We start from the raw sequence: 27277 nt of genomic DNA on the forward strand, positions 1-27277 counted from the left end.
CCAGGTGGCTCTTCAGGGTGATTGCTCCTTCATTTAGTTGTAACTCCAGTTTGGTCCTGGGAGGAGGTGAGTGTAGTAGCTTCCACATACCCCGCCTCCACCTTGAAATCTGCATCTGCAGTTAACATGGGCGTTGTCAGGAGGCCCCATGGAAGGACTGAAGGAAGAGGACCAGAGCAGCGTGGCACACACCTGGTCAGCCGCAGCCTTGTAGGGGTTCGGCGGCTCCTGGGGGCCTGCAGGTCGGTCAGTGAGGCTAGAGGCGGAGGGGGGAGGGAGGAGAGCTGCGGTAGGGCCGCCCTGGCAGCTGCTGCCCATCATTCCCTTAAAGCATTCTCTCACTTCTGTTTTCTTCTAAATGCACACAGTGATTACTGAGAAGTCTGGCTTTGATTTCAAAATGCAGGCGCATTGCTGATAGAACCAGTGACTCCCAGAGGGTCCCAGGAGCGGCCGGGCCCACGTCTGGTCTCCAGGCTGCTGCGGTCAGGTGGCCGCACCTCGCAGCTCTGGCCATAAGCCAGGCGTGGGCTTCTGTTTGATGTATGTGCAGTGACCAGGGGTTTTGCTGTGTGTGTGTGGGGGGGGGGGTGAGGAAGACATAGGTCTGCTTCCCCTTGGTCTAAAACTGGAAGTCTGAAACGCCATTGGTTTTTAGATATTAATGATGTTTCCAGTGACATTGTATACATCCTTTTCAAATTAGAATAATAGATCTTTATATTACTTTAGATTGTGTGTGTGTTTCTATGTGTATGTCCATGTATATGTCCTTGTGTGTATGTGAGTGTATGTTGGTGTGTAGGTGCACACTTGTGTATGTCCGTGTATATTTGTGTGTATGTCCACGTGTGCCCATGTGTATGTCCATGTATACATATGTGTATTTCACACATGCATGCGTATATATGTGTGCATTTCACACATGAATAAGTGTTCAGAAGCATTTAGCAGAGAAACTTTCTAAACACTAAGGTCACTTTGCAGGAAAGTGTTTTTTAAAAGAAATATATATGTTTATTGATTTCAGAGAGGAAGGGGGAGAGAGAGAGAGAGAAACATCAATGATGAGAGAGAATCACTAATCGGCTGCCTCCTGCACGCTTCCCACTGGAGATCGCGCCCGCAACCCAGGCACATGCACTTGACCAGAATTGAACCCGGGACCCTTCAGCCCACAGGCCAGTGCTCTATCCACTGAGCCAAACCAGCTAGGGCTGCAGGAAAGTTTTAAATTACAGATTCAATGTGTTTAACAAACATGACAGTTCAGTTTCATATTTCACCCACATGAGTGAAATCTTACGGTTCTTGTCCTTTTCTTTCTGACTTTCTTCTCTTAGCGTGATACTCTCCAGATGCATCCATGTTGTGGCAAATGGCAGTATTTCATGTTTTATGGCTGAAAAATATTCTGTTTGTATAGTTACCACATCTCTATCCCATTATGAGTTCAAGGACACATAGGTTGTGTCTATGTTCCGCTTCATAGGTTTAATGTATGATATTTACATTGTCATTCACTTAAAGCATTCTCTCACTTCTGTTTTGGTTTTAGATTCACAAATTGATTATTGAGAAGTCTTGCTTTGATTGCAGAATGTAGGCATATTGCTTATAGAACCGGGTGACTCCCACAGGGTGCCAGGAGCTGCCGGGGGAGCACGTCTGGTCTCCAGGCTGGCTGGGGTCACTAGCTGAGTGTCCAGGGGGTCAGCTTTCCTGCCTTCTGGGGTCCCCGCAGGCCCCCTCCCTGGAGTGTGGGGTCTACGTCCTTCCTGGGCTAGTGGATGGCTAGAGCTGCGTACAAGCTGGGCTCTTCTGGGGGCTCCTCTGATGGGGAGGATGGGGGTGCACTTGTCTGCCGTCTAAGGGCCAAGAGGTTCAGCTGGGCGTAGGTCACATCCTGGGGGGCGTCAGATGCAGCCTGGAGCAGGGGGAGAGAGAGAGGGATGACACTTGGTTGGGTTTGGGGAAACCTGGAGGTCTGCAGAGAATGGGACTCACCGCACTGTCCATCTGTCTGTCCTCTTTTGCTTGTCTGCCCTTTGTGTCCAGCAGTTCCTCTGACAGGGAGGAAGGAGAGGTAGCCATTCCCTGCCTGGGTCCTGGTCTTAAGTGGTTCACCTGGGCGTACGTCACTCCCTGGGGGTCTTCATCCTGCCCGTTCTGCTGGAGACAGTGCCTCCTGTCATGTATCCACATGTTGCCAGAGAGATGACTTACACTTTAAATAGACCAGGCCCCTCTCCTGGTGAAACCTGCAGGGCCTTCCTAAGACCTGGGGCCTCTGGATGCTTCTGTGGTTCTGACTCTCATCCTAACGCGCTCTCTCTTGCTCACTGGGCTCCAGCCTCATGGCCCCTCCTCCTGAAGAAGCAGGCCCTGCCTCAGGACCTTTGCGCCCGCTCTTTCCCTGTCCCCCACCATGCCCTCTATCCCCTCCTCTTGCTTTATGTTCCTTCACAGCACTTTGCTCTCTGGGACACTGTCTGCTTGTTTGCATATTGTCTCCCTCGCCCACAGGTGAGCTTGAGGCGTGTGGAGACAGTGTGGCTAACGGCTGCGCCGTGGCCCCTAAATGGAGCCGGGAAACAGTGCACCTGGTCACATCTGCTGGGTGAATGAATGAAGGGGTCCTGGGGACCTGTGGGTGAGTCACTTATTCCTGCCTCCACCTGACACCTGGGGCTGCACAAGGTCAGACAGAGGACGAGGGGCCAGCAAAGGGGGCCACGTAGGAGGGGCCATGAGGTCACAAGGAAACCAGGAGGAGTGAGTCACAGCAGGACGACCTGGGGGCCCAGAGGGGAGGTCAGTGTGGACGCTGCTGAGAAGCAGGTGAGGTGGGACAGGGAAGGGTCCATTGGATTAAACTGGGCAACAGAAGGTCCTTGGTGGCCTGGACAGGAGCAGGGGTCTTACCGGAGGGTCCAGCTCCACGCTCTCCCCAGGCTGCGTGTCCTTCACAGAAGCATCTGCTGGGGCAGAACGGGGCGGGAGTGTCTCCTGGCAGGTCCCCAAGTTCTCAGGGCTGCAGACCCTGCCTGCTCCCAGATGGGCCGTTAACCCAGGGTGAGGTGCAGATCCAGGTCACACAGTGTGGGTATCAGTCCTTCTCACCCTGACCCCCACCCTCCCAGCCTAACCCTCCCCATCGCCTCCTGAAATCCCTGAACCCCCTTCCCAGGGCAGCTGTCTCTTCCTCTCACAGAGGGGCTCCTCCTGGGCATCCACAGCTGGGCTGCAGCTGGGGGAGGAGACAGGAGAGTTAGGGACGTGGGGGGGGGGCCCAAGGTCAGTGAGAGCCTGGGGCCTTTGGGGCAGGCCGACGCTCTATGGAGTGAGCCAAACCAGCGAGGGCTCCACACTTCCTGATTTGAGGTTCTGGAGAAATGTACTCCCTGACCTTCTCCTGCTGTTTGGTTTTCCTGTGGCAGGTGCTCTGAGCTCCCGTCCTGTGACCCAGGTCACCAGGTCACGCCTACTCACCCGATGTACTGCCTTTTCTCTGACGCCGGAATCGGAGGAAGAGGAAGAGAAGGAGGGAGAGCAGCAGGACGAGGGCCACCGAGACCCCGATCAGGACGATCAGGTTCCAGTCGAAATCTTGAACACAAGTGATGATGAACGAGCCAATGAGGTAATAAATGAGCACCTACTGTGTGTGAGGCACATGCTGGGGTCTGTCATTCATCTCTTCTAACTTCACAACAGTCATGTGACCGGGATTGCTGACCCCAGCACCCATTTCACTGAGGCTCAGAGAGGTTAATCAGAAGCTCAGGTCACCCAGCCTGGGCGGGGCAGGGCTGGGACTGGAACCTGGGACAGGGGGATCCCTGTGTGTTGTTGTTACTATTATTATTGTTTTAATCCTCACCGAAGGATATTTTTTCCATTGATCTTTAGAGAGAGTGGAAGTCAGGGAGAAGCGGGGGGGGGGGGGGGGAGAGAGAGAGAGAGAGAGAGAGAGAGAGAGAGAGAGAGAGAGAGAGAAAGAGAAACATCGGTGTGAGAGAGACAAACTGACTGGTTGCCTCCTGCATGTGCCCTGACCAGGGTGGGGGTGGAGTCTGCAGCTAAGGTTTGTGCCCTTGACGGGGGACTGAACCTGCGACCCTTTAGTCCAAGGGCTGACGCTCTAACAGAGAGCAAAACTGGTCAGCGCATTATGACTATTGTTATTGTTACTAGAGGCCTGGTGCTCGAAATTCATGCAAGAGCCGGCCTCCCTGCCCCTGGCTGCCGGCACTGGCTTCCCTTGGGCACCAGGACCTGGGCTTCTCTCGCAGCCACGTGTCCAGTCTAATTAGCATATTACCCTTTCATTATTATAGATTATTATGATGATTCATGCTGTCCCTGTGCCTGCAGGTAGACCCACCCCTCTCCATCCCAGCCCAGATCCCTGTCCCACTCTGCAGCCTGACCCCCCCCTCTCCGGCAAGTGGGGCCTGTGCACGTGGGGCGCCTACGGGCAGGGCAGGAGGGAGGCCGGGGTCCTTCCTGAGCTCTAGTCAGGGCCGGGCTGCGTGCTGAAGGCCTTCCTTTTGAGGGAGGTGGGGGCCTGATCCACAGCCCATGGACCAGGACTCAGAGGAACAGACATGTCCCAGGTCCCACAGGCGGGCAAGAGCAGAGCTGGGACTTGAACCAGGGCTGAGGCTTCTCCTCCTGACTCCACGGCTGCTCCTTGGGTGGTGTGGAGGAGACTCAGACACCACCTGAGTCCCCAACACACACACACACACACACACACACACACACACACACACACACACACACAAAACAGCACAGGCGCGCACGAACGCGCACACACATACACGCGCACACACACACACTTGCACACACAGTGTCCTGAGCTTTTGGAGAACTTGGTCCCAGTGAGAAGGAGGAACTTTCCTCAGGACATTACCCAGGAAGTGGCTGAGCCAAGACCACTGAGCTCCTCCCACACACCACCTCCCCCCACTCCCTCACTTAGTCCTCTCGGGCCTGACTTCCCATTGGGGGACCCATCCTCAGAGGCTCCTCAATCAGGATGGGAGGAGAGGGGTGAGGGCTGCTCCTTTCCTGGTGGTCCCCCAGCATCTTCCTCTGCATGACCCCCACACCTGTCACCTGTCAGCCTCAGAGCCCTGGTGCCCCAGCATCTCCACACCCCAACTCCCCCTGGGGGACAGGCTGAGACCGAGCAGGGGTCCTGCTCTCTCTGGGGACCGGCCTCTGCTGGTCACACTCTTGTCTTGGTCTCTGGCTGAGGCCACAGGACTGGGAACTGGAGAGTCGGGATAGGTGCCCCTGGCTTTTCTCCTTCTGGTCAGCCCCATCCTCACCAGCCTCCCCCTGCCCACGGGAGCATGTCTGGGCCTCAGGGAAAAGGAGGAGGATGAGGAGGGATGGGAGCGGCTCTGGCTCTTTCCATCCCTCTGGAAGGTGAAAGTCCCCTCTGAGTGACCCTCCTCCTGGTACTCCCTCAGCCCATTGCAGCCAAGGTCCCCTGGGGATGGGGGCCTGACCTGACCTGAGGACACAGGGGTGGGGCTCCTCACCTGAGACCACCAGCTCCAGGGGGTCACTGGGCTGGGACAGCAGGTAGGGGGAAGTGCTGTTGGAGCCATAGCACCTGTAGGTCCCCTGGTGGCCTGAGCTCACAGGACTGAGGGTGAAGTTGGCCTGAGAGGGTGCAGACGTGTCCTGCAGACTGAGGTGCTGGGGAGGGTCCAGCGACCCCTCCCTGTGCAGGTAGAAGGTGTCCAACCAGATCTCAGACCCACACTGCAGGGTCACGTTCACTCCCCTGGGCACTGAGGGTCCCGGCTGGGCTGAGAGGGAGGGTTTCCTGTACATTCCTGGGGAGAGGAAGGTTGTGGTGTACAGAGAGCCACCTTCCCCTCATGCCCTTGACCCAGAGCTGAGGGACCTTGTCCTTCTCCAGAGACCATGTATGTGACCGCTGCCAGCTCCTCTCATTCCCCCTGGGGGGTGTCTTTTATCTCCATAACCTCACCCCCTTTCTCCCTCCCGCCCCTAGGCCTCTGCCCAGCTCAGCCTCTGCTCCAGGATCCTCTCCTGGGCCCCATCACGCCCAGGTGACCCTGGGCCCAGAGCCCTGAGCAGACCCTCAGCACAGGGGCAGGGCTGGCTCCTCACCTGCCACCAGGATGTCCAGGGGGGCGCTGGGGGCCGACCACGCAGAGGAGAGGTGGTGTCAAGTGTAGCATCTGTACTGGCCCCCATGGGTGCGGTTCACGGGGCCCAGGGGGAAGTCGGGGCTGTGCTGCCCATCGAGGCGCTGAGGGGGTGTGAGCCCCTCGTCCTTGGTCAGCGCGAATCTGTCAAAGCCGGCCTCCGCGTGGCACTGGAGGGTCAGGCTGTGTCCAGGCAGCACCAGCGCGCCTGGCTGGGCCGAGAGGGCGGGCTCCCTGTGCACACCTGGGAGGAGGGGACAGTGGCACCAGGGGACACCCCACATCGCCCACTGGGCCGCAGGGAGAGGTCTCCCATGTCCCTCCCTGAGCCTCCCGCCTGTGGGTCTGTCCCCAAGAGGCCAGTGTCACTGACCCCATGAGCCCAGGGCCCCAATGGACACACAGCTCAGATCAGTTATTTGGGTCCAGGAGACAGAAGGGGATGCACCCGGGTCTGTTCCTCACCTGTGACCTCGATGTGCAGAGGGGCACTGGGCTGTGACCACACGTTGGGTTTGGAGCTGGGAGAACCATAGCATCTGTAGGTCCCCCCATGGGAAGGGCTCACGGGGCCCAAAGGGAAGAAGGCCTGGGCCTGCCACCTCCCAGCATGCTTCCTCCATTCTGATTTCATGTGTCGGGGCGGGCCAGCCCCTCCCTCCTTCAGCAGATGGAAAGGGCCCCATGTGAGGTTAGAGCTGCAGGAGAGGGACACCTTCCCTCCTGAGGCCACCACAGGGCCTGGCTGGGCTGAGAGGGTGGGTGCACCGCCCACTCCTGAGGGAGGAGAAAGGGTCTGTGTTAAAGGCACCGTCTCCCTCCTGCCCCAGGTGTGTTCTGTGAGGGGTGGGGTCCCCTGAGGCCACCCTTTACTCCCTCTGCCTGTGACCCGGAGCCCACAGTGGGGAGGGAACCCGGTGTCTCCCTTACCTGTCACCACCAGGAGCAGGGGGTCACTCCGCTCTGAGCGTATGTCCCCAGTGGTGTAATATGCACACTGGTACAGCCCTGTGTGGGATTGGGTCATGGCTCCAATGAGGAAACCGGCCTTGTTGCTGGAGTTCTGTGGGATCCTTGTTTTCCAGGGCTCAGAGCCCTTCTCTTTATACAGACCATAGGCACCAGCCTGCAGAGACCCCTGACACCAGATGGTCACGGGGCTCCCCTTGGTGATGATGGGGCCTGGGTCAGCCCAGATGGAGGGTTTGGGGACGTCTCCTGGAAAGGAATCAGACCTGAAATGTCGGGAGTGTCCTTCTTCCCCCATGACATCATGAATGAGCTAGTGATGCCATTTAATGAGCACCTACTGTGTGTGTTGCACGTACTGGGTCTGTCACTCATCTCCTCTCACCTCATAGCAGTCATGCACCAGGGATTGCTGACCCCACCACCCACTTCACTGAGGCTCTGAGAGGTTAACCACGTGTCCCAGGTCACCCAGCCTGGACGGGGCAGGGCTGGGACTGGAACCAGGACTGTGGGTTCCTTGTGCTGTCCTCACGCTGCCCCCCAGGGGGACACCAGCTTCGTGCTCTGGGCTCCTCCTCTCCAGGGTCCTGTCTACGTCTCATCTGGAGCTGAGGGTCCTTCCTCATTACCCGCCCCCAGCACAGCAGGGACAGGAGGGGCAGGGTGAGGGGTGGACTCTGAGTCTCTCTCGGGTCCATCTCCACCCTGCAGGCCCTGACGCCCCCTTGGGAAGGTCGGGCTGGGCTGGGGCTCTGCCTTCCTGAGCTCTGTGAGGCCCTTATGTCACCTCATCTCCCAGCAGCCTGTGAGCAGGATGGGACCAGGGATGAGCAGACAGGAGCCCCACACTCAGAGGAGAGAAGGGACCGCCCAGCCCCACAGCAGGAGCAGCAGAGCCAGGAGCTGAGCCAGGGCTGATCCACCCTGTTCCCTCCTCTGAGCTGAGCCTGAGCTGAGGGGGAGGACTGGGTGCCCGGACCCTTGTCCTGCCTGTCCCTCCCTGTACAGTGTCACCGTCCCTGAGACAGGGGGGACAGGCCCCATAACATCACGTCCTGGGGGCTGCCCTGTGAGGCCCTCTCCCAGGAGGTCAGGGCCAGAAATGACAGGAAATGGAAGATCTGGACAAGGATTCTCTCCTTTTACACCTGGAGACACTGAGGCCCAGGCAGGGGAAGGGCGGGTCCAAGTCAGCGAATTCAGAAGGGCCTGAACCCCCCCAACAAGGCTGAACCCCTGTCCCCATGGAGGCACCCACCACCTCCCCACAGAGACCCTCACGGACCCTTCTGGGGGCCTGACTCCGTGGTGGGGAGCCGCTGCTCCTCAGAGCCTCCTGGGCATCAGGATGACAGGTGAGGGGCGGGGCTGTCTTCTCCCCATTAGAGAACAGTCCCCCTCCCCCAGCTGGGCACCACACCTCCCTCAGCCATGCCCTCCCTACCTGGCCCCTGCCTCACTCCTGGGCAAGCCTGACTGTGTGGTGGGGGAGGGGTGAAACCTCTAGTCCCTGGAGCCTCATGGTTCCCTGAAATGTCTCCCTGACTCCCAGGCCCCCCCTGGGACACAAGCCTGTTCTTAAGTGTCTGGGCGGGGGTGGGAGGCGGGAGGACGCATTAGATCCTCTGAGACACTCAAAACTGCCCTGGGGTGGTCAGTGCCTTCTCTGAGCAAATGGGACCCAGTGGTTCATCAGCTGTGGACATGGGCCCAGTGGGTGTGGGGGGTTGGGGTCCTAGAGGGTCCTGGGAAGGACAGAAAGGAGTGAGGGTCTTGGGCTGACCCCAGAGTCTCTTCCTCTCTGAGATTCTCCTGCATCTGCCCTGTGGCCCCTCAGACCCTCCCACTGTCCACAGGCACCTTCAGGACCAGGTGAGGGGCAAGGATAGAGAGGGATTGGGGGGTCTCTGAGGGGCAGATCTCCTCTGGGTGATCATCCCTAGATTCCCACCCCCCTTTCAGCCCATGATCCTTCTGGGGACGGGACCCTGAGCTGACAGCACAGCAGACAGGGTCAGGGCCCTCACCTGAGACCAGGAGCGTCAGGGGCTCACTGGGGTGTGATAGCAGGTAGGGGGAGGAGCTGTGTGAGATGTAGCACCTGTAGGTGCCCCCATGGGCTGAGGTCACAGGACTCATGGAGAACTTCGCCTGGTACCGCTGAGCTCCGTGCTCTGATCTCAGAAGCAGGGGGGGATCGGCTGCCCCCTTCTTGGACAGAAGGAAGGTGTCCCTCAGGCTCTGTGACTGACACAGCAGGGTCACGTTCTCTCCTGAGGCCACCCTGGGGCCTGGCTGCACCGAGAGGGATGGTCTCTCAGGCAGGTGTCCTGGAGAGAGGGAGGGAGGGTGAGGGCTGCCTGCCTACCTTGTTGTGACCTGAGAGTCACCAGGCCTCTCTCTGAGGACCCTCCTCACTGTCTGTCTGTTTCTCTGAGTCTTCCCCCCACCCCCATCTCTCTCATTCTCCCTCCCTCCCTGGGGCCTGCACTGTCATTCTGGCCTCACCATCTGAGACCCCAGCAGGGCCTGTGCAGAGTCTGGGTCCCTGACTGAGCCCACTGGCTCCTCACCTGCCACCAGGATGTCCAGCGGGTCGCTGGGGGCCGACCACTCAGAGGAGAGGTTGTATCCACCGTAGCATCTGTACCGGCCCCCGTGGGAGCTGCTCACAGTGCCCAGGGGGAAGTGGGCCTGAGAGAGCCCAGCCTGGGGCTGCAGGACAAGGCTCTGGGGGAGGTCCCGTCCCCCCTCCTTGTGCAGAGCGAATCTGTCATAGCCGACATCAGAGCGACACTGGAGAGTCAGGCTCTTTCCAGAGGCCACAATGGGGCCCTGCTGGCTCAGGAGGGAGGGCTTCCCAGACTCACCTGGGGAGACCAGACGTGAATTACAGGGGCTGCTCCTCCCATAAACCCCTTCTGTCCTGGCCCCCAGGTCTCTCTGTCTCTCTCTGTGTCTCTGGCCCAGGAGCCTCTGTTTTTCCACACCCCACCCTCTCACATGGGCTCTCCTCACAAAAAAAAAAAAACCCAATAACCTGGCTGGTACCTCAATCCATGGACGGGGCCATAATGGGACTCACCTGGGACCAGGAGCTCCAGGGGGTCACTGGGTTGTGAGCACACCTGAGGGATGGCACTGTAGCAGCCATAGCATCTGAACGTCCACCTGTGGCTGGGGGTCACGGGGCCCACAGGGAACAGGGCCTGGGGCTGCCCACTGTTGTGTGGCTGTGAGTCCAGGGCCCAGGAGAGTCTGTGATCTTCTTCCTCAGTCAGAAGGAACCTGTCATATCCCTGCCCTGAGCCACACTGGAGGGTCACGTTCTCTCCTGAGGTCACGACAGGGCTGGGCAGGGCTGAGAGGCTGGGTCTGCTGTAGGCTCCTGGTAGAGGAGGAGGCAGTGTGTTAAATGGGCTCACTCCTCCCTCATGTCCCCCAGGGCTGGGCTGTGAGAGCGAGACACCCTGAGTGCAGACCCCCTTCCTGAGGGCAGAGCCTGACACTGGGACCCCTGAGTGTCCTCTCACCTGTGGTCACCACCAGCTCCAGGGGGTCACTGCTCTCTGTCCAGCCATCAGGGCTGTCATAGTAACAGCGATATATCCCTGCATCATGCTCTGTCATGTGTGTGATGGGGAACTCAGCCTTGTTTCCGGGCTCCTGTGGCTTCTGTCTTTTCCATGGTGCTGGGCTTCCCTCTCTATCCAGACGGTACTCCTCAGCCCCTTGGGTCCCCTGACAGGAGACGGTTATGGAGCTCCCCCAGGGGATCACAGGGCCTGTCTCAGCCCAGACGGAGGGTTTGGTGGGGGTCCCTGGAAAGAATCAGAAGCTGGGTCACAGGACATTCCCACCCTTGTTTCCCAGCTCTTGGTCCCAGATGCCCCCATCTGTCAGACAGATCTGCACCCCTTCCCCACCTGCCTGTGGAGTAGCCCTTTGTCCCCAGGGAGGAGTGGGACCTGGGACACCTGGGGAGACTCACCTGCCTGCACTGGGGTCCTGAGGCCCACACTCAGCCCTGGAAGAGAGTCCCTGTGAGAGATTTGCCCTGAACCCTGAGCAGGACCCTCCTCCCCATGAGCCCCCTGAGTCCTGGGGTCCTGATAGAGCAGGGATCCCCTCCCCCTCCCATCTCACCGAGGCAGAGCAGGGCCCTGAGGGTGGGGGTCATGGTGTCTTCTCCCTGTGGCCTCAGCTTAGCAGATGGAGGAGGGCACGGGGCCAGCAGGATGGACAGACACACGCATGGGTGGTGGTCACTTAGCGGCCGATCCTCTCTGTGTCACGTCAGCAGCCTATAGGCGAGGGCACAGCCTCTCTCAAGCAGCCTGGCTCTCATTTCATGGTGAAGCAGGAAATACACCTGGAGCCTCCTGAGACGCCCCTTCCAGGTGAGGTGACCCAGGGCACGTCCTTCCCTGTCAGAGCCTCCCCCACGGGGTCTCCTTCCTCCTCAGCCCGTCCATCAGCACCTCCCTGGGGTCCTCACCATGGACAGTGCCACCCGGGCCCTGGAGTCGCTTCAGGGAGACGTGGGTCCCTGTGGCCTGCAGAGCTCAGATCAGCAGGGACACGCTCACCCTCTCCCTGTGCAGCTCAGGGCGCTGTCCCTGTGACAGTGAGCACAGGGGGAAATGCAGGGCAATAAGGGAAGGAAACAGGTCCCTTCTGGGGCCCCAGAATCTGGGTTTTCTTCCTATCACATGTTTCTTCATGAACTTCCCTTTTTCTCAGCCACAGTCTCCAGCCCCTCCTTCCTGGGAGCAAGCCTCAGGGTCATGTTCCCCCTCAGGGCCCCTGTTCCTCGGGCAGAGCTGTTCCCCCGGGACCATGGTGTGTCCTAGACAGTAAGAAGCTGTCATTTGGGTTAGAACTTTGATTTGTTGATTAAACCCCCTGTATTTAAATACCTGTGTCCCACCTGCTTCCTGTGTGAACTGAGCAGTAAGGTCTCAATCAGGTGTTTTCTTCCATTTTTTTTTTTTTTTTTAACAAGAGATCACCCACTGTAATTTACTTATTCTTCAATGACTTTAACTCCTGGAGGGTCACAGCGCTACACGGATTCAGGGCCCAATGGTCTTAGCAGGACGGTTGCTCTGGAATTTGGCAGGAACCGTCCACTGTCTCCATGAGCACCAGTTCCCGCTCCCCAGGGGACTGTGGATTTGTGGGGTTTGCCACCAGGAGTCACTGTGCTGCTCTTTGCTTTCTACAAGGAACATATCTCTTACCCAGAGTTCAGTTTCGTCGCGCACACACCTTCAGCTTTAAGGGCAGCTGTGAGCTCCCTCTGTCCCCAGACCCCGCCTGCAACCAGCAGGGCTGGTCCGAACCACAGCTTCCACCCGTGTTTGTGCTCATAGGAGTCCTGCTCCCAGCGGGCCCCATGTCCAGCGGCGGGAGCGCCACTCACGTACTTTTCTTCTTCCTTTTTCCCCAACAAGTTTTAAAAAAACACTTTATATATTTCAGAGAGGAAATGAGAGGGAGAGAGAAACATCAACGATGAGAGAGAATGACTGATCGGCTGCCTCCTGCTCGCCCCACACTAGGGATTGAGCCCCCCATCTGGGCAGATGCTTGGACTGGGAGTTGAATCGTGACCTCCTGGTTCATAGGTCGACACTGAACCTCTGAGCCATCATGACAGGCTCTTCTTCCAGTTTTAAAAGCTTGTTGTGTGGGCTTTGACTCGATATATCCTTCTCAGACGTCCGTCTCGCCTATCTGAATGCGCTTGCTCTGTCACAGTGTCTGTGACACCAGTGTCCAATGTCCCGGGATTGTTCGGAAGACCTCGCTGCATACTGGGTGGGCCTGGAATTAATTATGTGCGATGATTTCACTTTTCAGATGAAATTTTTAATACTTCAACGATGACTCAGATATGCTATTCATTCCAGAGGCCGTCTTGGAAAATAAATCCTCACGTCACACCAGGGCAGAGCGTGGCCCTGAGGGTGGGGGTCATGGTGTCTCCTCCCTTGGTTCCTGGCTGTGCAGATGGAGGAGACCAAGGTGCCATCAAAACGGTCCCACACAGGTGTGGCCACTGGGAGGCCGGCCCTCCTTGTCTCCGGGTTGTCACCTCAGCGGCCCCACAGGAAGGGGAACTGTGTCTCCCAGATGTTAGCTCTCATTTCCATGATGGATCAGGAAATAGACCCGGAGCCTCCTGAACTGCCCCTTGCAGGTAGGTGACCCTGTCAGAGCCTCCCCCACGGGGCCTCCTTCCTCCTCAGCCCGTCCATCAGCACCTCCCTGGGGTCCTCACCATGGACAGTGCCACCCGGGCCCTGGAGACGCTTCAGGAAGACGTGGGTCCCTGTGGCCTGCAGAGCTCAGATCAGCAGGGACACGCTCACCCTCTCCCTGTGCAGCTCAGGGCGCTGTCCCTGTGATAGTGAGCACAGAGGGAAATGCAGGGCAATAAGGGAAGGAAACAGGTCCCGCCTCTGGCCCCAGACTGTGGTTCCCTTCCTATCACAGCCCCTGGTCAACTCCCCTTTCTTGCAACAGCATGCACCCCATCAGGGCGGGAACACACTCTGAGTCCCTCCTCCCCTCAGTGCCTTGTTCCTCAGGACGATCTCTCCTCCTTGTCCCGGGATCCTGTCTCACAGTCAGTGGCAATAAGTGTGTTATTGCTCCGATTTGGGGAACAAAATGGATTATTTATTTATTTATTATTAAAAATTTATATATATTTTTATTTTAGCGATGAAGGGAAAAAAGAGAGAGAGACAGAAACATCCATGATGAGGGAGAATCACTGACCGGCTGCCTCCTGCACGCCCCACAACCTGGGCATGTGCCCTGACCGAGAATTGAGCCTCAACCTTCTGGTTCATACATAGATCGATGCACAACCCCAGAGCCATGCCGGCTGGGCTGATTCTTATGTAAGTAGTCCTCCATTGTCCATTAGGTGTGTGACCTTCACCCTCAATGTACAATCTCTTGAGTCTCAGTTATCTCTCATGCAGCAGGTCGTCAAGATCCCAACTCTAAGCTTAGAGTGGTTGTGGGGTCGGTGCCGGGGGACCTGGAGGGAGCCATCCTGGTTTGTTTCCACCTGACTAAGCCCTGTGAGGTGAGCCCTGAGCGGGGTTGTTCAGAACTCCGCAGGAATTGGATGATTGCTGTACCCACGTACAAATCCCCATCTGCTCCTGATGCTGAGAAAGGCTGTGCACACTGTTTCTGAAACATGTGGCCATCCTCAATGCCCAAAAAGGGAAGTGGAAGTTTTCCAGATGGAGAGGGAAGCAGAATAGACAACCACTGCGCGAGTTGAGTGGCTACTGTGCCTGGGTGCAGCCAGCAGTCATCAGCGTGGAGTTTCCCACCTCTGTGTGGACAGGAGAGGGAACCAGGGTGGCCACACACAGGGAGGGGATCTGGACTCAGGGTGAAAGTTGGAGCAGGGTTGCCCCCCTCCACATGCTTTGGATATGGGCACTGGGGTCTTTCTGCCCACAGACCCAGCCTAGGGTCAGCTCTGAACCACATCTCCTTGAGCGTGTGAGACGGATTCAATGCATTCCAGTGAGCATGGGCATCTGTCCTGGTGCGAGTGTGAGGCTCACCTTTGGCGTGGGCCCTGCTGGGCACATCACAGTCAGATGCTAACTTAGGGAGAGAGGACACCATGGGCCAGGGCTGATCCCACTCTCCACCTCTTTGTATCCTGAACATCAGGACAGCCCTGGGTGGGACTCTCTGTGGAGAAGCAGGCGTGTGGGAGGGGAGCGTCCAATAGGAATGGACGTGAAAGGGAAATCCCAGGGGGTGAGGGGAGGGAAGAGCTTGCTTCCCCTGTACCCTCACCTTCCTCCCCGCCCCTGCCTACTTGTCCTTCTGTCCCCTCCCCTGCAGGATGGGGGCACCATGGCTGTGCTGACCCAGCTCTCCCTGACACAGTCATCAAGTGGGACCCCTTCATGTGAAAACTGCTACAGCCAGGGTGGTGCGGGCCATCCCTGAGGGTGTTGGCTGCTGCTGCTGCTGCTGCTGCTTTCCTGAACAGATCAGGCCCCCAGATCTGACACTTGGACAGGTTTGGGATTTCGCTGACCCAGAAGGCAAAGGTGTCCTGAGCAAAGGCAATTGTACATCGCTCTGTGCCTTGTGCATGTCCCCAGAATGCATTGCAGGTGTTTCTGAGCAAATTTAACGTGGATGTTCCTCCACCAACAGTTCACCACACCCATAGTCCCTTGCTGGAGGGAAGGACCTCTGCATTGGCTTCCAGTGGGCTGACATGGTGCCATGTTTGATCATTTTAAGCCCTGTACATGGATTTCTGTCTATGATAAAGGGAAACCAGCGTCGCTCACCTCAAAGCTGCCTGAGGCTGCCCTTGGAAGCATTTGGGAGCTGTGTGGTATTGTCCCTGGTGCGATGCTCATGGAGATGAGTCTGCAGGTGCCATGTGCTTGGTGAAGGGCACATTGGAGAAAGCCCCTGGGCCCATGTCCTGGCCTCCAGCCTTGTGCCACCTGCTAAGAGGAAAGCGTGGGTGGTATGCCCTGCAGAAAAGCTAAAGAGGATGGCATCTTCCTGGACACTGATAAGGACATGGATGAGTTTGTGTCTGGATGGGAAGTTTGTGCGATCTTCCTGGAGACAGGTTTAGCTTCTACCTGCTATGCCTACCTTTGGGTGTTATGTGACTCCATGGGAAGCTTTCAAAGGACATGTTTTCCTTGGCTTTTCACTGAGTCAATCAGAAGTTAATGAAGGGCATTGATCCTCCTCACATTTTTACTCCTGAGATGCTGCCACCAGCAGACAGAGCCAGCTTACCAAAGAGCATCATAGGATCCAGTCCTGCTACAGATTTCTCTGCTATTAAGGAGCCAGATGCCCTTAACAATGATACAATTGACCTAAAGAGGGAAAAGATAATGTGCAAGAGGACCTGAAGGAGAAAGAAGATACTCTATTTAACATTAATTCTCACCCGAGGACATGCTTAGAGAGAGGAAGGAGAGAAGGAGCCAGAGCAACATGGATGTGAAAGGGAAGCATTGATCAGTTGCCTTCTGCACGTACCCTGACCAGGGATTGAACCCACAACCCAGGTGTGTGTCCTGACCTGGAGTTGAATCAGCAGCCTTTCACTGCACAGGATAATGCTCCATCAACTGGTCCCCTCCAGCTCGGGGAAAGATATACTCTTCAACAGAGAATAGTGTGGGCCAGGGTCTTCAGGATGAACTTCAAAGGGCAAATGCTAATCTTCAAAGACTCTAGTCCCACAAACAGTAAGGACCGGGTCTCCTTAATGGGCTGGATGAGCAGGAAGCTCTGCTGCAGGAGCAACTCAGAAGGTCAGAGAGAAATGCACTGAGGAGGCCCAGCTGGTCACATCCCTGGAAGCTGAAGGAACTAGTGAAGAGTCGCAGATCTCCACTTCTGAGGAAGAGCTGGCCCAACTATAGGGAAGAGTGGAGTGGCCTACCACAAGGAACAGCAGGATTGGAGGAGAGTGTGGAGTCAGGGAAGGACCAGGTGAGACCTCCTCAGGGGCACCTGCAAGGTTCATAGCAGGAAATCAGTTCAATGCAAATGAAACAGATGGAAATGAAAGAGCTGGAAACCCCTAGTAATCAATGAAATTGGTGCAGTCACTGATCCTCAGAGAGATGCAAATTCAAATGAAAATGCGGTATCACCTCACCTGTCAGAATGCCTACCATCAACAAATCAATAAAGAAAAGGTAAGGCTGTGGAGAATAGGGAGTCCTAGTACATGGCTGGTGGGAATGCACACTGGTGCAACCACTGTTGAAAACAGTATGGAGTTTCCTCAAAAAATTAAAAATGGAACTGCACTTGACTCAGTGATCCCACTTCTAGGAATATATTGCAAGCAACCCTAAACACTAATCCAAAAGGACATATATACCTGTTTGTACATAGCAGCACAATTTACTAGGATCTGGAAACAGCCCAAGTGCCCTTTAGTAGGTGAATGGATAAAAAATAGCTGTGGTAAATTTACACCATGGAATACTATGCAGCTGTAAAATAGAAGGATCTCTTGCCCTTTGAGACAGCATGAAGGAACCTTGAGTGTATTGAGAAAGCATGGAGGGACTTGGAGGCAAATAAGCCAGTTAGAGAGAGATCAGTATCACATGATCTCACTCATATATAGAACCTAATGAACAAAATAAACTGATGAATAAAATAGATCCAGAGACATAAAGGCATAGAGCAGGCTGAAAAATCTCAGAGGGAAGCCTGTAGTGAGTGGATGGATTGGGAGAGATTAACCGGGGAAGTTATCTATACTAATAAAAGGGTAATATGCTAATTAGACTGGGAGACCTTTCTGGGGACTTTCTGGATGTTCTTCTGGACAAAGCCAGGGTGGCGGGGCCCAGGTAGAGGCCGTTAGAGACCAAGAGGGGAGGGCCGTTGTGGGTGATCAGGCCAGGATGGGACAGCAGTTGTGGGTGATCAGGCTGATGGGGGGCAGGGCTGTTGTGGGTAAGCAGACCAGCAGGGGGGCCAGTTGGGCTTGAGCAGGCCATCAGTGGGGGTCATTTGCAGGTGATCAGGACTGCTGGGGGGGGGGCAGTTTGGAGTGAGTAGGCCAGCAGGGGGCAATTGGGGGTGAGCAGGCCAGTGCGGAGGGCTGGTGGGGGCGAGCAGGTCAGCAGGGGGGCAGTTGGGGGTGATCAGGCTGGTGGGGGGGTGCAGTTGGGGGTGAGCAGGCCGGCAGGCAGAGTGGTTAGGGGTAATCAGGCAATCAGGCAGGCAGGCAGGCAGGTGAGCGGTTAGGAGCCATCAGTCCCAGATTATAAGAGGGATGTCCGACTGCCAGTTTAGGCCCGATCCCTGTAAACTGGCAGTAGGGCATCCTTCGAAGGGTCCCAGATTGGAGAGAGTGAAGGCCCGGTTGAGGGACATCCCCCCACCCCATGCACGAATTTCATTCACTGGGCCACTAGAATGCACATATGCATATATACACAGCCCATGGACACAGACAATAGTGTGGTAAAGGCCTGGGAAGGGGAGCTGGGGGGTGGAAGGAGTCAGTGGGGAGAAAAGGGGGACATCTGTAATACTTTCAACAATAAAGGTACATTTTTTAAGAAAAGAGTTTGGAGCAGCAGCCCCACAGCATCCTTGTCAATGGCGGTCCAGCTTATTGCAACCTCAGCACAGGCAGCAGAGAAACAGCCAACCTGCATGAGCACCAGAGGCCGAGCAGCCTGCAGTCTGAGCAAGATGTGCTCATGACATGCTACTTCCTGGTGGGACTGATGGAAATGGAGTGATGGCTGATGGGAATGGAGGGGAGACTGATGGGAATGGAGGGGAGAATGATGGGAATGGAGTGGGGACTGATGGGAATGGAGGGGAGAATGATGGGAATGGAGTGGGGACTGAGGGGAATGGAGTGGAGTGGTGGGTAAAGGGATGGTTTGGGGACTGGTGAGAATAGAGTGGGGGCTGATGGGAGTGGCTTGGTGACGGCAGCTGCCAAGGAAAAATTTGTTCTGGATTTAACAGCGACAGACACTAAAAGAAGATCCATCAATTGTAGAATCCAGGTCACTGGCAGATCCAGGTGCAGATACAGACTTGGGTTGTTTCCAGTTTGATTTTTTTGTTGGCAGTGATCCTTTCGAGGACGATCCTTTTGGGGAAATGGATCTGTTTGAAGGTGATCATTTCAAAGATCGGACAGTTCTCTCAGGCAATCTCCTCATGACCCTGTGACCATGTGTGGGGTTGAGCCTTTCACGCAGCCGGCATCAGCAGTGACCCTTTGGTGGAAACCCTGAGGCACCGTGATCCTATCGCTCCAGGTGCAACCGATGGTGTTGCAGCTAGTGATTGGCCCACAGACCCGTTCACCAATATTAACAATGGTGGGAACGATTCCTATTGGAAATGCATGCATGACCTCCAAACTGACTGATGTACATGTATAAAACAAGTAAATCTGAATTGATTTAAAACTGGTCTGGAAAATTTTTAAAAAGCTACTTAAAACAAATGTTACGTAGTACTTAAATAAAATGATGCCAACAATACAAAATTACTTTTTATTGAGATATTACGACTTTTGCTCAAGATAGCAGAGGAAATAAAGGAAGTACTGAAATCCCCCCATGACCACAATAAAGGTGTGCCATCGGGAATAACGAAACTACAGAGCAACCAGCAATGAGAACCAGCATTGGAATCCAGGTGAACAGCAGGTCCCAGGTAAGGACACAAAGAGGAAGCCGCATGGAGATGGTAGGAGGGCGGAGATGTGCAATGGGCTGGACCACGTGAAGCAGGTGTCTGGATTTTTTTTTTTTTAGTTCTTCTTGGCTTAAAAATAATCCCTCAGCCCAGTAAGTGAGGCTCAGTGGTTGAACATCAGCCTATGAGTCAGGAGGTCACTGGTTCAAATCCCGGTCAGGGCACATGCCTGCGTGGCGGGCTCCATCCTCCAAAGGGGCAGTGCAGGAGGCAGCTGATGTTTTTTTTCTCCTCAGTGTTTCTATTGTCTATCCCTCTCCTTTCGTCTCTCTCTAAAATCAATAAAAACATAGTTAAAAAAGTAAAAATGAAATAAAATAAAAAACAATCCCAGGGTTATGAAGATACCATGATTTTTGTTCTTGGGGATGGATGTGGCCCAGCATGAAGGGGTGTATAGATGTGAATCCAAACCCGCCATGGGGGACGGTCCCTCACATCACAGGGTGAGAACAGGAGGGCCGGGAAGGAGAGTCACCGAGGACAGGGGGGGAGGGAGAGCACCCCGGGCGGATGGAGGAGGCGTCCTCTACAGGAACATGGCCCATGTTCTCCTGCACCCAAACCTCGCCTACCACGTCTTCACCCCTGTACGTTCTCAGCAGGCAGTTTCCCCAATTATGGTCCACATTCTCTTTCAGCACCTCCTGGGCTCATCAGATGGGCTCCAAGGCTCCCCCAGTCTGAACGGTGCATTGTTGCCTCTGGGTTCACATCCTGGTTGCATCCTGGATCCCTGTGGTGTCATTTCGAGCCTGAAATAGCAGCACCCCGAGCACCACCAGGACCAAGCCAGCCACGCCCATCCGGATGAGATTCTCCACTGTGTAGTCTTGGGGATGGGAAAATAGGAGTGGTAGGTAAAAAAGTCTCAGAGGTCAGGGCAGACCCAAATCTCCAGGATTCTAGTGTCTTCCCTGGGCTCCCACCTCCCCTTCACTTCAGCGTCCCAGTGACATCTGAACTCAGCTCCTATTCTGAGATTCCTTGTCAGAGCTGTGCCCAAGAACTGAGGATGAGAGAAGACATGATCAAAGTTCAGAAATAACTAAGAGCTGTGTGTTCTGTGGTTCAGCCTGAGACTCAAGACCCCATGAGCTTATTCCCCTACAGCTGAGAGATCCCACGTTCTCAATAGCTGGGGACCAGGGTCCATGGAGGAGGGTGTGGTGTCAGGGACTCCTGATTCTCAGGAGCATGAAGGGGTGAAAGTCTGGGCTGGGTCTCCTTCATCCCACCCCACCCAGGCCCCTCCTCTCTGAGGTCTGCAGTTTCATCCTCACCTGGCATTGTTCATCTATTGATTCTTCTATTAACTCATTTATTTACTTATTAAATATATTTTTATAGATTTCATGGAGGAAGGGAGAGGGAGAGAGAGATAGAAACATCAATGATGAGAGAGAATCATTGATTGGCTGCCTCCTGCACACCCCCTACTGGTGACTGAGCCTACAACCCGGGCATGTGCCCTTGGCTAAAATGGAACCTGGGACCCTTCAGTCCTGGGACCCTAGCACTCGATCCACTAAGCCAAACCAGCTAGGATTTAACTCATTTGTTATACAATTATACAAATGAATACCTACAGTGGTAGATTATTTACCAAATGAAAAATGTGGGGATATGGATGCTAATGGTGTGAGTTTTTTTTTAATCTCAAAGTACAACAAAGGTCATAACCTAGGAAGTCCACACTTCTGGCTCAAACTTTAAGTCACAGAGAAAAATTCTGTTAATTACAATAATTAGTGAGTACCCAAAGTAGAAAATCATGTCAATCTGTTCCCCTATTTTGATATAAAACCCATGATTTAAACAAATTTATTGACCTCCCTCCTCATTACAGTGATCCATGCAATAACTCTCAATGTCAGCTCCACAATTCAGAAAATGCACAGGGATGATCAGCGTCCCTCAGTTGGGTTAATATCCCAATGGGTGACACCAAGAAGCCTTTGTAATGTGTGTCATGTGGTTAAAGGTCAGAGAAAAGATAATGATGGGGGGATGTGCATCTGTCAGGAAAAGAGAGCATTCCTAGTAAACCCCAATGAGACAGAAGAACGGATTGGGAGAAAGGGGCCATAGTGCTTTCAATATAAAATGCAAAATTGTAAGTGGATTTGCCTTGACATAACGTTGGGTGTGAATTAATCTGTTTTCCGGAGGCGAAGCTATGGCCCATTTTGGTCTGTCATTCCATCCTATGGATGTGAGTGAGAAAAATAGGTATGCCATCGGGGATAAAGAAGTGACATTTCCTTTGGCTGTTGAGTATTATAACTTTATATCAGAGGGATCAACTGAAAAACAGTCCATAGGGAGAGAAGCTTTAGGTGGCTAACAGGTCATGATATAAGTATGTCCAAACAATAGCTTTCCTCAGTGCACTTACTACCATTTAGAAAATCTACCGGAATGAAACCGCTTACTCACCAATTACAATGTTAGAGGTGCAATTCTCTGCGTGGGCTGTACATTTACGCAATTTTATAAATAGCTGTCAAAGTGCTTCTGAAGCGCATTCATAAAGCTCTTTTGAAAATGTGCATGATAAGACTTTATATAAACAAGAAGTTGTTCTCCATAATAAAGGTCTGAATTTCATCGACTCCCAATGAAAATAGGAATAGAATATTAATCTTTCGATCCGGACTCCATATAATGTAAGCTAAATTGTGAGCTTATAGACGGAAGTATGGCCTGAAGGTTCTCTAAAAGGAGCCATAATAGACCCGTGTGCACAGAAACCCTGAGCAGAGGTGAAGGCACAGAGTCTGGGCAGGAGGCCCCAGGTCCCCAGGAGGCCGGCAGGGTCCCTCCTTATTCTCAGGTGAGCACTAAGGGCCTGGAGGCCTCCAGGTGAGCACAGGGGGCCGTGCAGTGTGGTGCCCACAGGCAGGATGCTTCTCTCTACAGGGGAGTGTCCAGTGGGGGCTGGGACCCAGGGACCCAGATTCTGAGATGAAGGCATCAGGAGGTGAGTGGGGGTGGAGGTGGGGTCTGTGTTCTCTGCTCAGTCTAATCACATTCCTGCTCATTTCACTCACATCTCACTCGCCCTCCCTCTCCATCATGTCTGCTGAGGTTCAGAAAGGGGTTTCAGGTGTGGGATGTCCTGTCTCTACTCTCTCGTGGACTATACCCTGTTCTGTGGAACCTCCTACCGCTCCTTGTTTATTACTGTCACCAACACTGCTAGGGACAGGGCCCTGAGCTGACTGGGCACAGAAAGGACAGGGTCAGGGCTCCTCACCTGAGACCACCAGCTCCAGGGGGTCACTGGGCTGGGACAGCATGTAGGGGGAGGTGCTGTGGGAGCCATAGCACCTGTAGGTCCCCTGGTGGCCTGAGCTCACAGGACTGAGGGTGAAGTTGGCCTGAGAGGGTGCAGACGTGTCCTGCAGACTGAGGTGCTGGGGAGGGTCCAGCGACCCCTCCCTGTGCAGGTGGAAGGTGTCCAACCAGACCTCAGACCCACACTGCAGGGAAACGGTCGCTCCCCTGGGCACTGAGGGTCCTGGCTGGGCTAAGAGGGAGGGTTTCCTGTACATTCCTGGGGAGAGGAAGGTTGTGGTGTACAGAGAGCCACCCTCCCCTCATGCCCTTGACCCTGAGCTGAGGGACCTTGTCCTTCTCCAGAGACTCTGTCTGTGACCCCTGCCAGCTCCTCTCAGTCCCCCTGGGGGGTGTCTTTTATCTCCATGACCCTCACCCCCTTTCTCCCTCCCGCCCCTAGACCTCTGCCCAGCTCAGCCTCTGCTCCAGGCCCCTCTCCTGGGCCCCATCACCCCCAGGTGACCCTGGGCCCAGAGCCCTGAGCAGACCCTCAGCACAGGGGCAGGGCTGGCTCCTCACCTGCCACCAGGATGTCCAGGGGGGCGCTGGGGGCCGACCACGCAGAGGAGAGGTGGTGTCCACTGTAGCATCTGTACCGGCCCCCGTGGGTGAGCTTCACGGGGCCCAGGGGGAAGTCAGGGCTGCGCTGCCCATCGAGGCGCTGGGGGGGTGTGAGCCCCTCGTCCTTGGTCAGCGCGAATCTGTCAAAGCCGGCCTCCGCGTGGCACTGGAGGGTCAGGCTGTGTCCAGCCAGCACCAGCGCGCCTGGCTGGGCCGAGAGGGCGGGCTCCCTGTGCACACCTGGGAGGAGGGGACAGTGGCACCAGGGGACACCCCACATCGTCCATGTCCCTCCCTGAGCCTGCCACCTGTGGGTCTGTCCCCAAGAGGCCAGTGTCACTGACCCCATGAGCCCAGGGCCCCAATGGACACACAGCTCAGGTCAGTTATTTGGGCCCAGGAAACAGATGGAGATGCACCCGGGCCTGTTCCTCACCTGTGACCTCGATGTGCAGAGGGTCACTGGGCTGTGACCACACGTAGGGGTTGGAGCTGGAAGAACCAAAGCATCTGTAGGTCCCCCCATGGGAGGGGCTCACGGGGCCCACAGGGAAGATGGCCCGCCACCTCCCAGCATGCATCCTCGGTTCCGCTTCCATGTATCGGGGCGGGTCAGCCCCTCCCTCCTTCAGCAGATGGAAAGGGTCCGATGTGAGCTGTGAGCTGCAGGAGAGGGACACGTTCCCTCCTGAGGCCACCACAGGGCCTGGCTGGGCTGAGAGGGCGGGTGCACCGCCCACTCCTGAGGGAGGAGAAAGGGTCTGTGTTAAAGGGACCGTCACCCTCCTGCCCCAGGTGTGTTCTGTGAGGGGTGGGGTCCCCCTGAGGCCACAATTTACTCCCTCTGCCTGTGACCTGGAGCCCACAGTGGGGAGGGGACCCGGTGTCTCCCTTACCTGTCACCACCAGGAGCAGGGGGTCACTCTGCTCTGAGAGTATGTCCCCAGTGCTGTAATATGCACACTGGTACAGCCCTGCGTGGGATGGGGTCATGGCTCCAATGAGGAACCTGGCCTTGTTGCTGGAGTTCTGTGGGATCCTTGTTTCCCAGGGCTCAGAGCCCCTCTCTTTATACAGACTGTAGGCACCAGCCTGCAGAGACCCCTGACACCAGATGGTCACGGGGTTCCCTTTGGTGATGATGGGTCCTGGTTCAGCCCAGATGGAGGGTTTGGGGACGTCTCCTGGAAAGGAATCAGACCTGACATGTCAGGGGTGTTCTTCTCCCCGCTTTCCCCAGCTGTCACTCCCAGGCCCCTCCCAGATTGGTCACCATTATTGCAAACCCTGTGTTTCCCCAGCTGCCCAGAGGGTGACTGTGCTGAAACAGGAGGTTACGGGAGAGGGGGGTGGGGTGGGGGTGCGGCGGGGGGTGGGAAGTGCGGGGAGAGAGACTCACCAGCCTGTACCTGGTCCCACGGGCCCTGACACAGCCCTGGAAGAGAGTCCCTGTGAGAACCGTCCCCAGCCGCACACAGGAGCTCCAGGCCTGGTCTGGGCCCCTGAGCTCTGGGGGCAGACCTGGGGCTGAGCACGTCTCCTCCCCCAGAAGTCCTGTCCCCACTGAGCTTCCTGAGTCCTGGGGTCTCGCAAGGCCAGGACCTGGGAGGGGAGGGGCCCCATCCCTCCTCCTTTCCCCACAAACTCACCAAGGTCCAGGAGGACAATGAAGGTCAAGGTTGTGGTGCTGTCTACCATGGTCCCCAGTGGCACTGATGACGGATCAAGTCCACAGAGCTGAGCAGCACAAGCAGATGAACAGATGTGACAGGGCCTGGGCTCCAGGTGACAGGTCCCTGTTTCTTCATCAGCCTCACTCTGCTCTCCCTGAAGGATGGCTGAGGACACAGCAGGTTCTGGGACCTTCAGGACCATATCTGAGTCTCAGCAGACCCCCCACGCTCTGCCTCCACCTCCTGTCCAACCCCAATCCAGAGGGTGACCCTGGTCCCAGTACCTGAGGGCACAGGGCGCAGGGCAGAGCAGAAGGAAGCACCAGCTCCTGCCTCTCACAGAGTCTGTGTGACCATGGGAATGCCCTTCTCTTTCCTGAGACTCCACACATGCACGTTTTCTCCCTTCCCTTCACCGACTCGTCAGCCCAGTGATGAGTACCGAGCGGTTAACCCCCCTCTTCCTTTCCCCAGAGCTCACCGAGGCCCAGAAGGGCAGGCAGGTTCTGGATCGGGGTGCTTCCTCACATGGTCCCCAGTGTGCACACGACGTAAACCCCACAGAGCCTGGGGAACAAAGGCAAGAATGGGGTGTGACAGGGTCCAGTCCCCAAGTGATACGTCACTGGTTTCTCATCAGTGGCCTCACAGGAAGGGAAGTAGGCCCTCCCGGAACGGTGGGCCTTAGGGGACAGCAAGCTGTGGGACTTCTGAGACCGACCTCAGTCTCACCAGACCCCACACGCTCTGCCTCCACCTCAGGCCAAACCCAAATCCAGAGGGAGACAGCCGTCCCTGGTGAGGAGGGTGGAGGAACAGGGCAGGGGAGGACCCCACCCAGTTTCTGGCCCAATTCTGACTCTGCCTTTTCTAGAACCTCTTCGAGCTTATGTAAGACACTCCCTTTCCTGAGCCTCTGTAAGTGCAATTGCTCTTCCCTTCCCTCACTGGCCAGGCAGTCAGGCAGCACTTACTGAGCAGTGACCCTGGGCCCTCACTGGCCAGGCAGTCAGGCAGTACTTACTGAGCAGTGACCCTGGGCCATCACTGGCCAGGCAGTCAGGCAGTACTTACTGAGCAGTGACCCCGGGCTGTCATTGGCCAGGCTCTGGAGTAGCTGAAGATCAGGGATCCCTTCCCTGGACTCTTGGGGCTGAGATGAATGAAGCAGATGTTACAGATATTTAGACGGCAGACAGTTCAGTTACAGTCTCGTGTACCCGTTGGGAGAATAAAGGAAATGAGACAATGAGGTTCAATGACAGGTAGATGCCACGCAACCCGGATCCTGGCTGAGGGGGTCCTTCTCAGGCGTGGCTGACCCATGGCATGAGCAGGGAGCAGCCCAGAGGGTGGCCTGTGGGGGGGTCGTCTTTGACCAGAAAATCTTGAGCTGTTGTCAGAAGTGAGAGCAGTCAGGCGAAGGATCAGGCTAGTCACACAGGGTCTAGTGCACCACGCAAATATTCGGGATTTTAGCTCCAAGCCAATGGGATAAATTTGAAGCAACAGATTGTACGAAAAGATTTCTGATTTAAAGAGGTGACCACTATATGAAAATGTCATGCAGACCAGCTCTATTGATTGTTAATGCCATTGATAATAAAATGCCAACGTTCACTTGGCCCCTGGATGGTCTGTTGGTCAGTATCTTAAGTCATTTATGTGGTTTTTGGGTATAACTCTTACACTAACCTTTAACACAAAGTACATTTTCAGTTGAGTCAGATGAGACAGGATGGGTCATGGTCCAGCAGGTTGGAAAGGAGGTGGCTATGTTCAGAGGGAGAAAAAGAGAGAGAGAAAGAGAGAGAGAGAGATTTATTGTTCCTCTTGTTTATGCATGCATTGCTTGATTCTTGTATGTGGCCTTACCAGGGATTGAACTTGCCACCTTGGAGTATCGGGATGACACTCTAACCAACTGAGTCACCTGACTGCACAGAATTTTCCAACAGCTCCGTTGCTGCGTGTGGTTTGGTGTGGAGGGGAGTGTGGGTAACTGGGTGAGTTGGGTTGTGGAGAGAGAGTCGTGTTTGCTGGGGCTGGTGAGTTTAGCTCAACCTGACCATTCACAGCCTTGAATATCAGATGTGCAACTTGGATCTCTTTTGAAGGTGGAAATTGGTGGAGGGGGTGCAGCAGGCAAGCTCAGACCAGATGGGGCTATAGGAAGGGTCCTCAGGAGGTGGGGAGAGGAGAGACCTGGAGAAGGGCTGGGGCCTGGTTGGAGGACCAGGAAGGAGG

General features: G+C 55.4%; 1 protein-coding gene across 1 annotated transcript; it reads right to left on the reverse strand.

The window, feature by feature from the left end:
- Nucleotides 1-1067: 1067 nt before the first annotated feature.
- LOC308235314 (immunoglobulin superfamily member 1-like) lies at nucleotides 1068-25078 on the reverse strand. The gene is given in 24 exon segments (XM_080644072.1): nucleotides 1068-1927; nucleotides 2008-2169; nucleotides 2926-2981; nucleotides 3493-3609; nucleotides 5556-5855; nucleotides 6157-6214; nucleotides 6218-6438; nucleotides 6660-6971; nucleotides 7125-7412; nucleotides 9194-9496; nucleotides 9740-10036; nucleotides 10252-10551; nucleotides 10700-10987; nucleotides 11158-11205; nucleotides 11208-11243; nucleotides 11246-11304; nucleotides 11306-11358; nucleotides 20180-20286; nucleotides 22714-23013; nucleotides 23316-23597; nucleotides 23794-24099; nucleotides 24254-24541; nucleotides 24757-24792; nucleotides 25007-25078. Coding segments are annotated over 24 exon segments (4410 nt in total). The 5' UTR covers nucleotides 25056-25078; the 3' UTR covers nucleotides 1068-1783.
- Between the last annotated feature and the right edge of the window lie 2199 nt (nucleotides 25079-27277).

The sequence above is a fragment of the Plecotus auritus genome (genome assembly GCF_963455305.1).
Source record: "Plecotus auritus genome assembly, chromosome: 10".
Classification (NCBI taxonomy): domain Eukaryota; kingdom Metazoa; phylum Chordata; class Mammalia; order Chiroptera; family Vespertilionidae; genus Plecotus; species Plecotus auritus.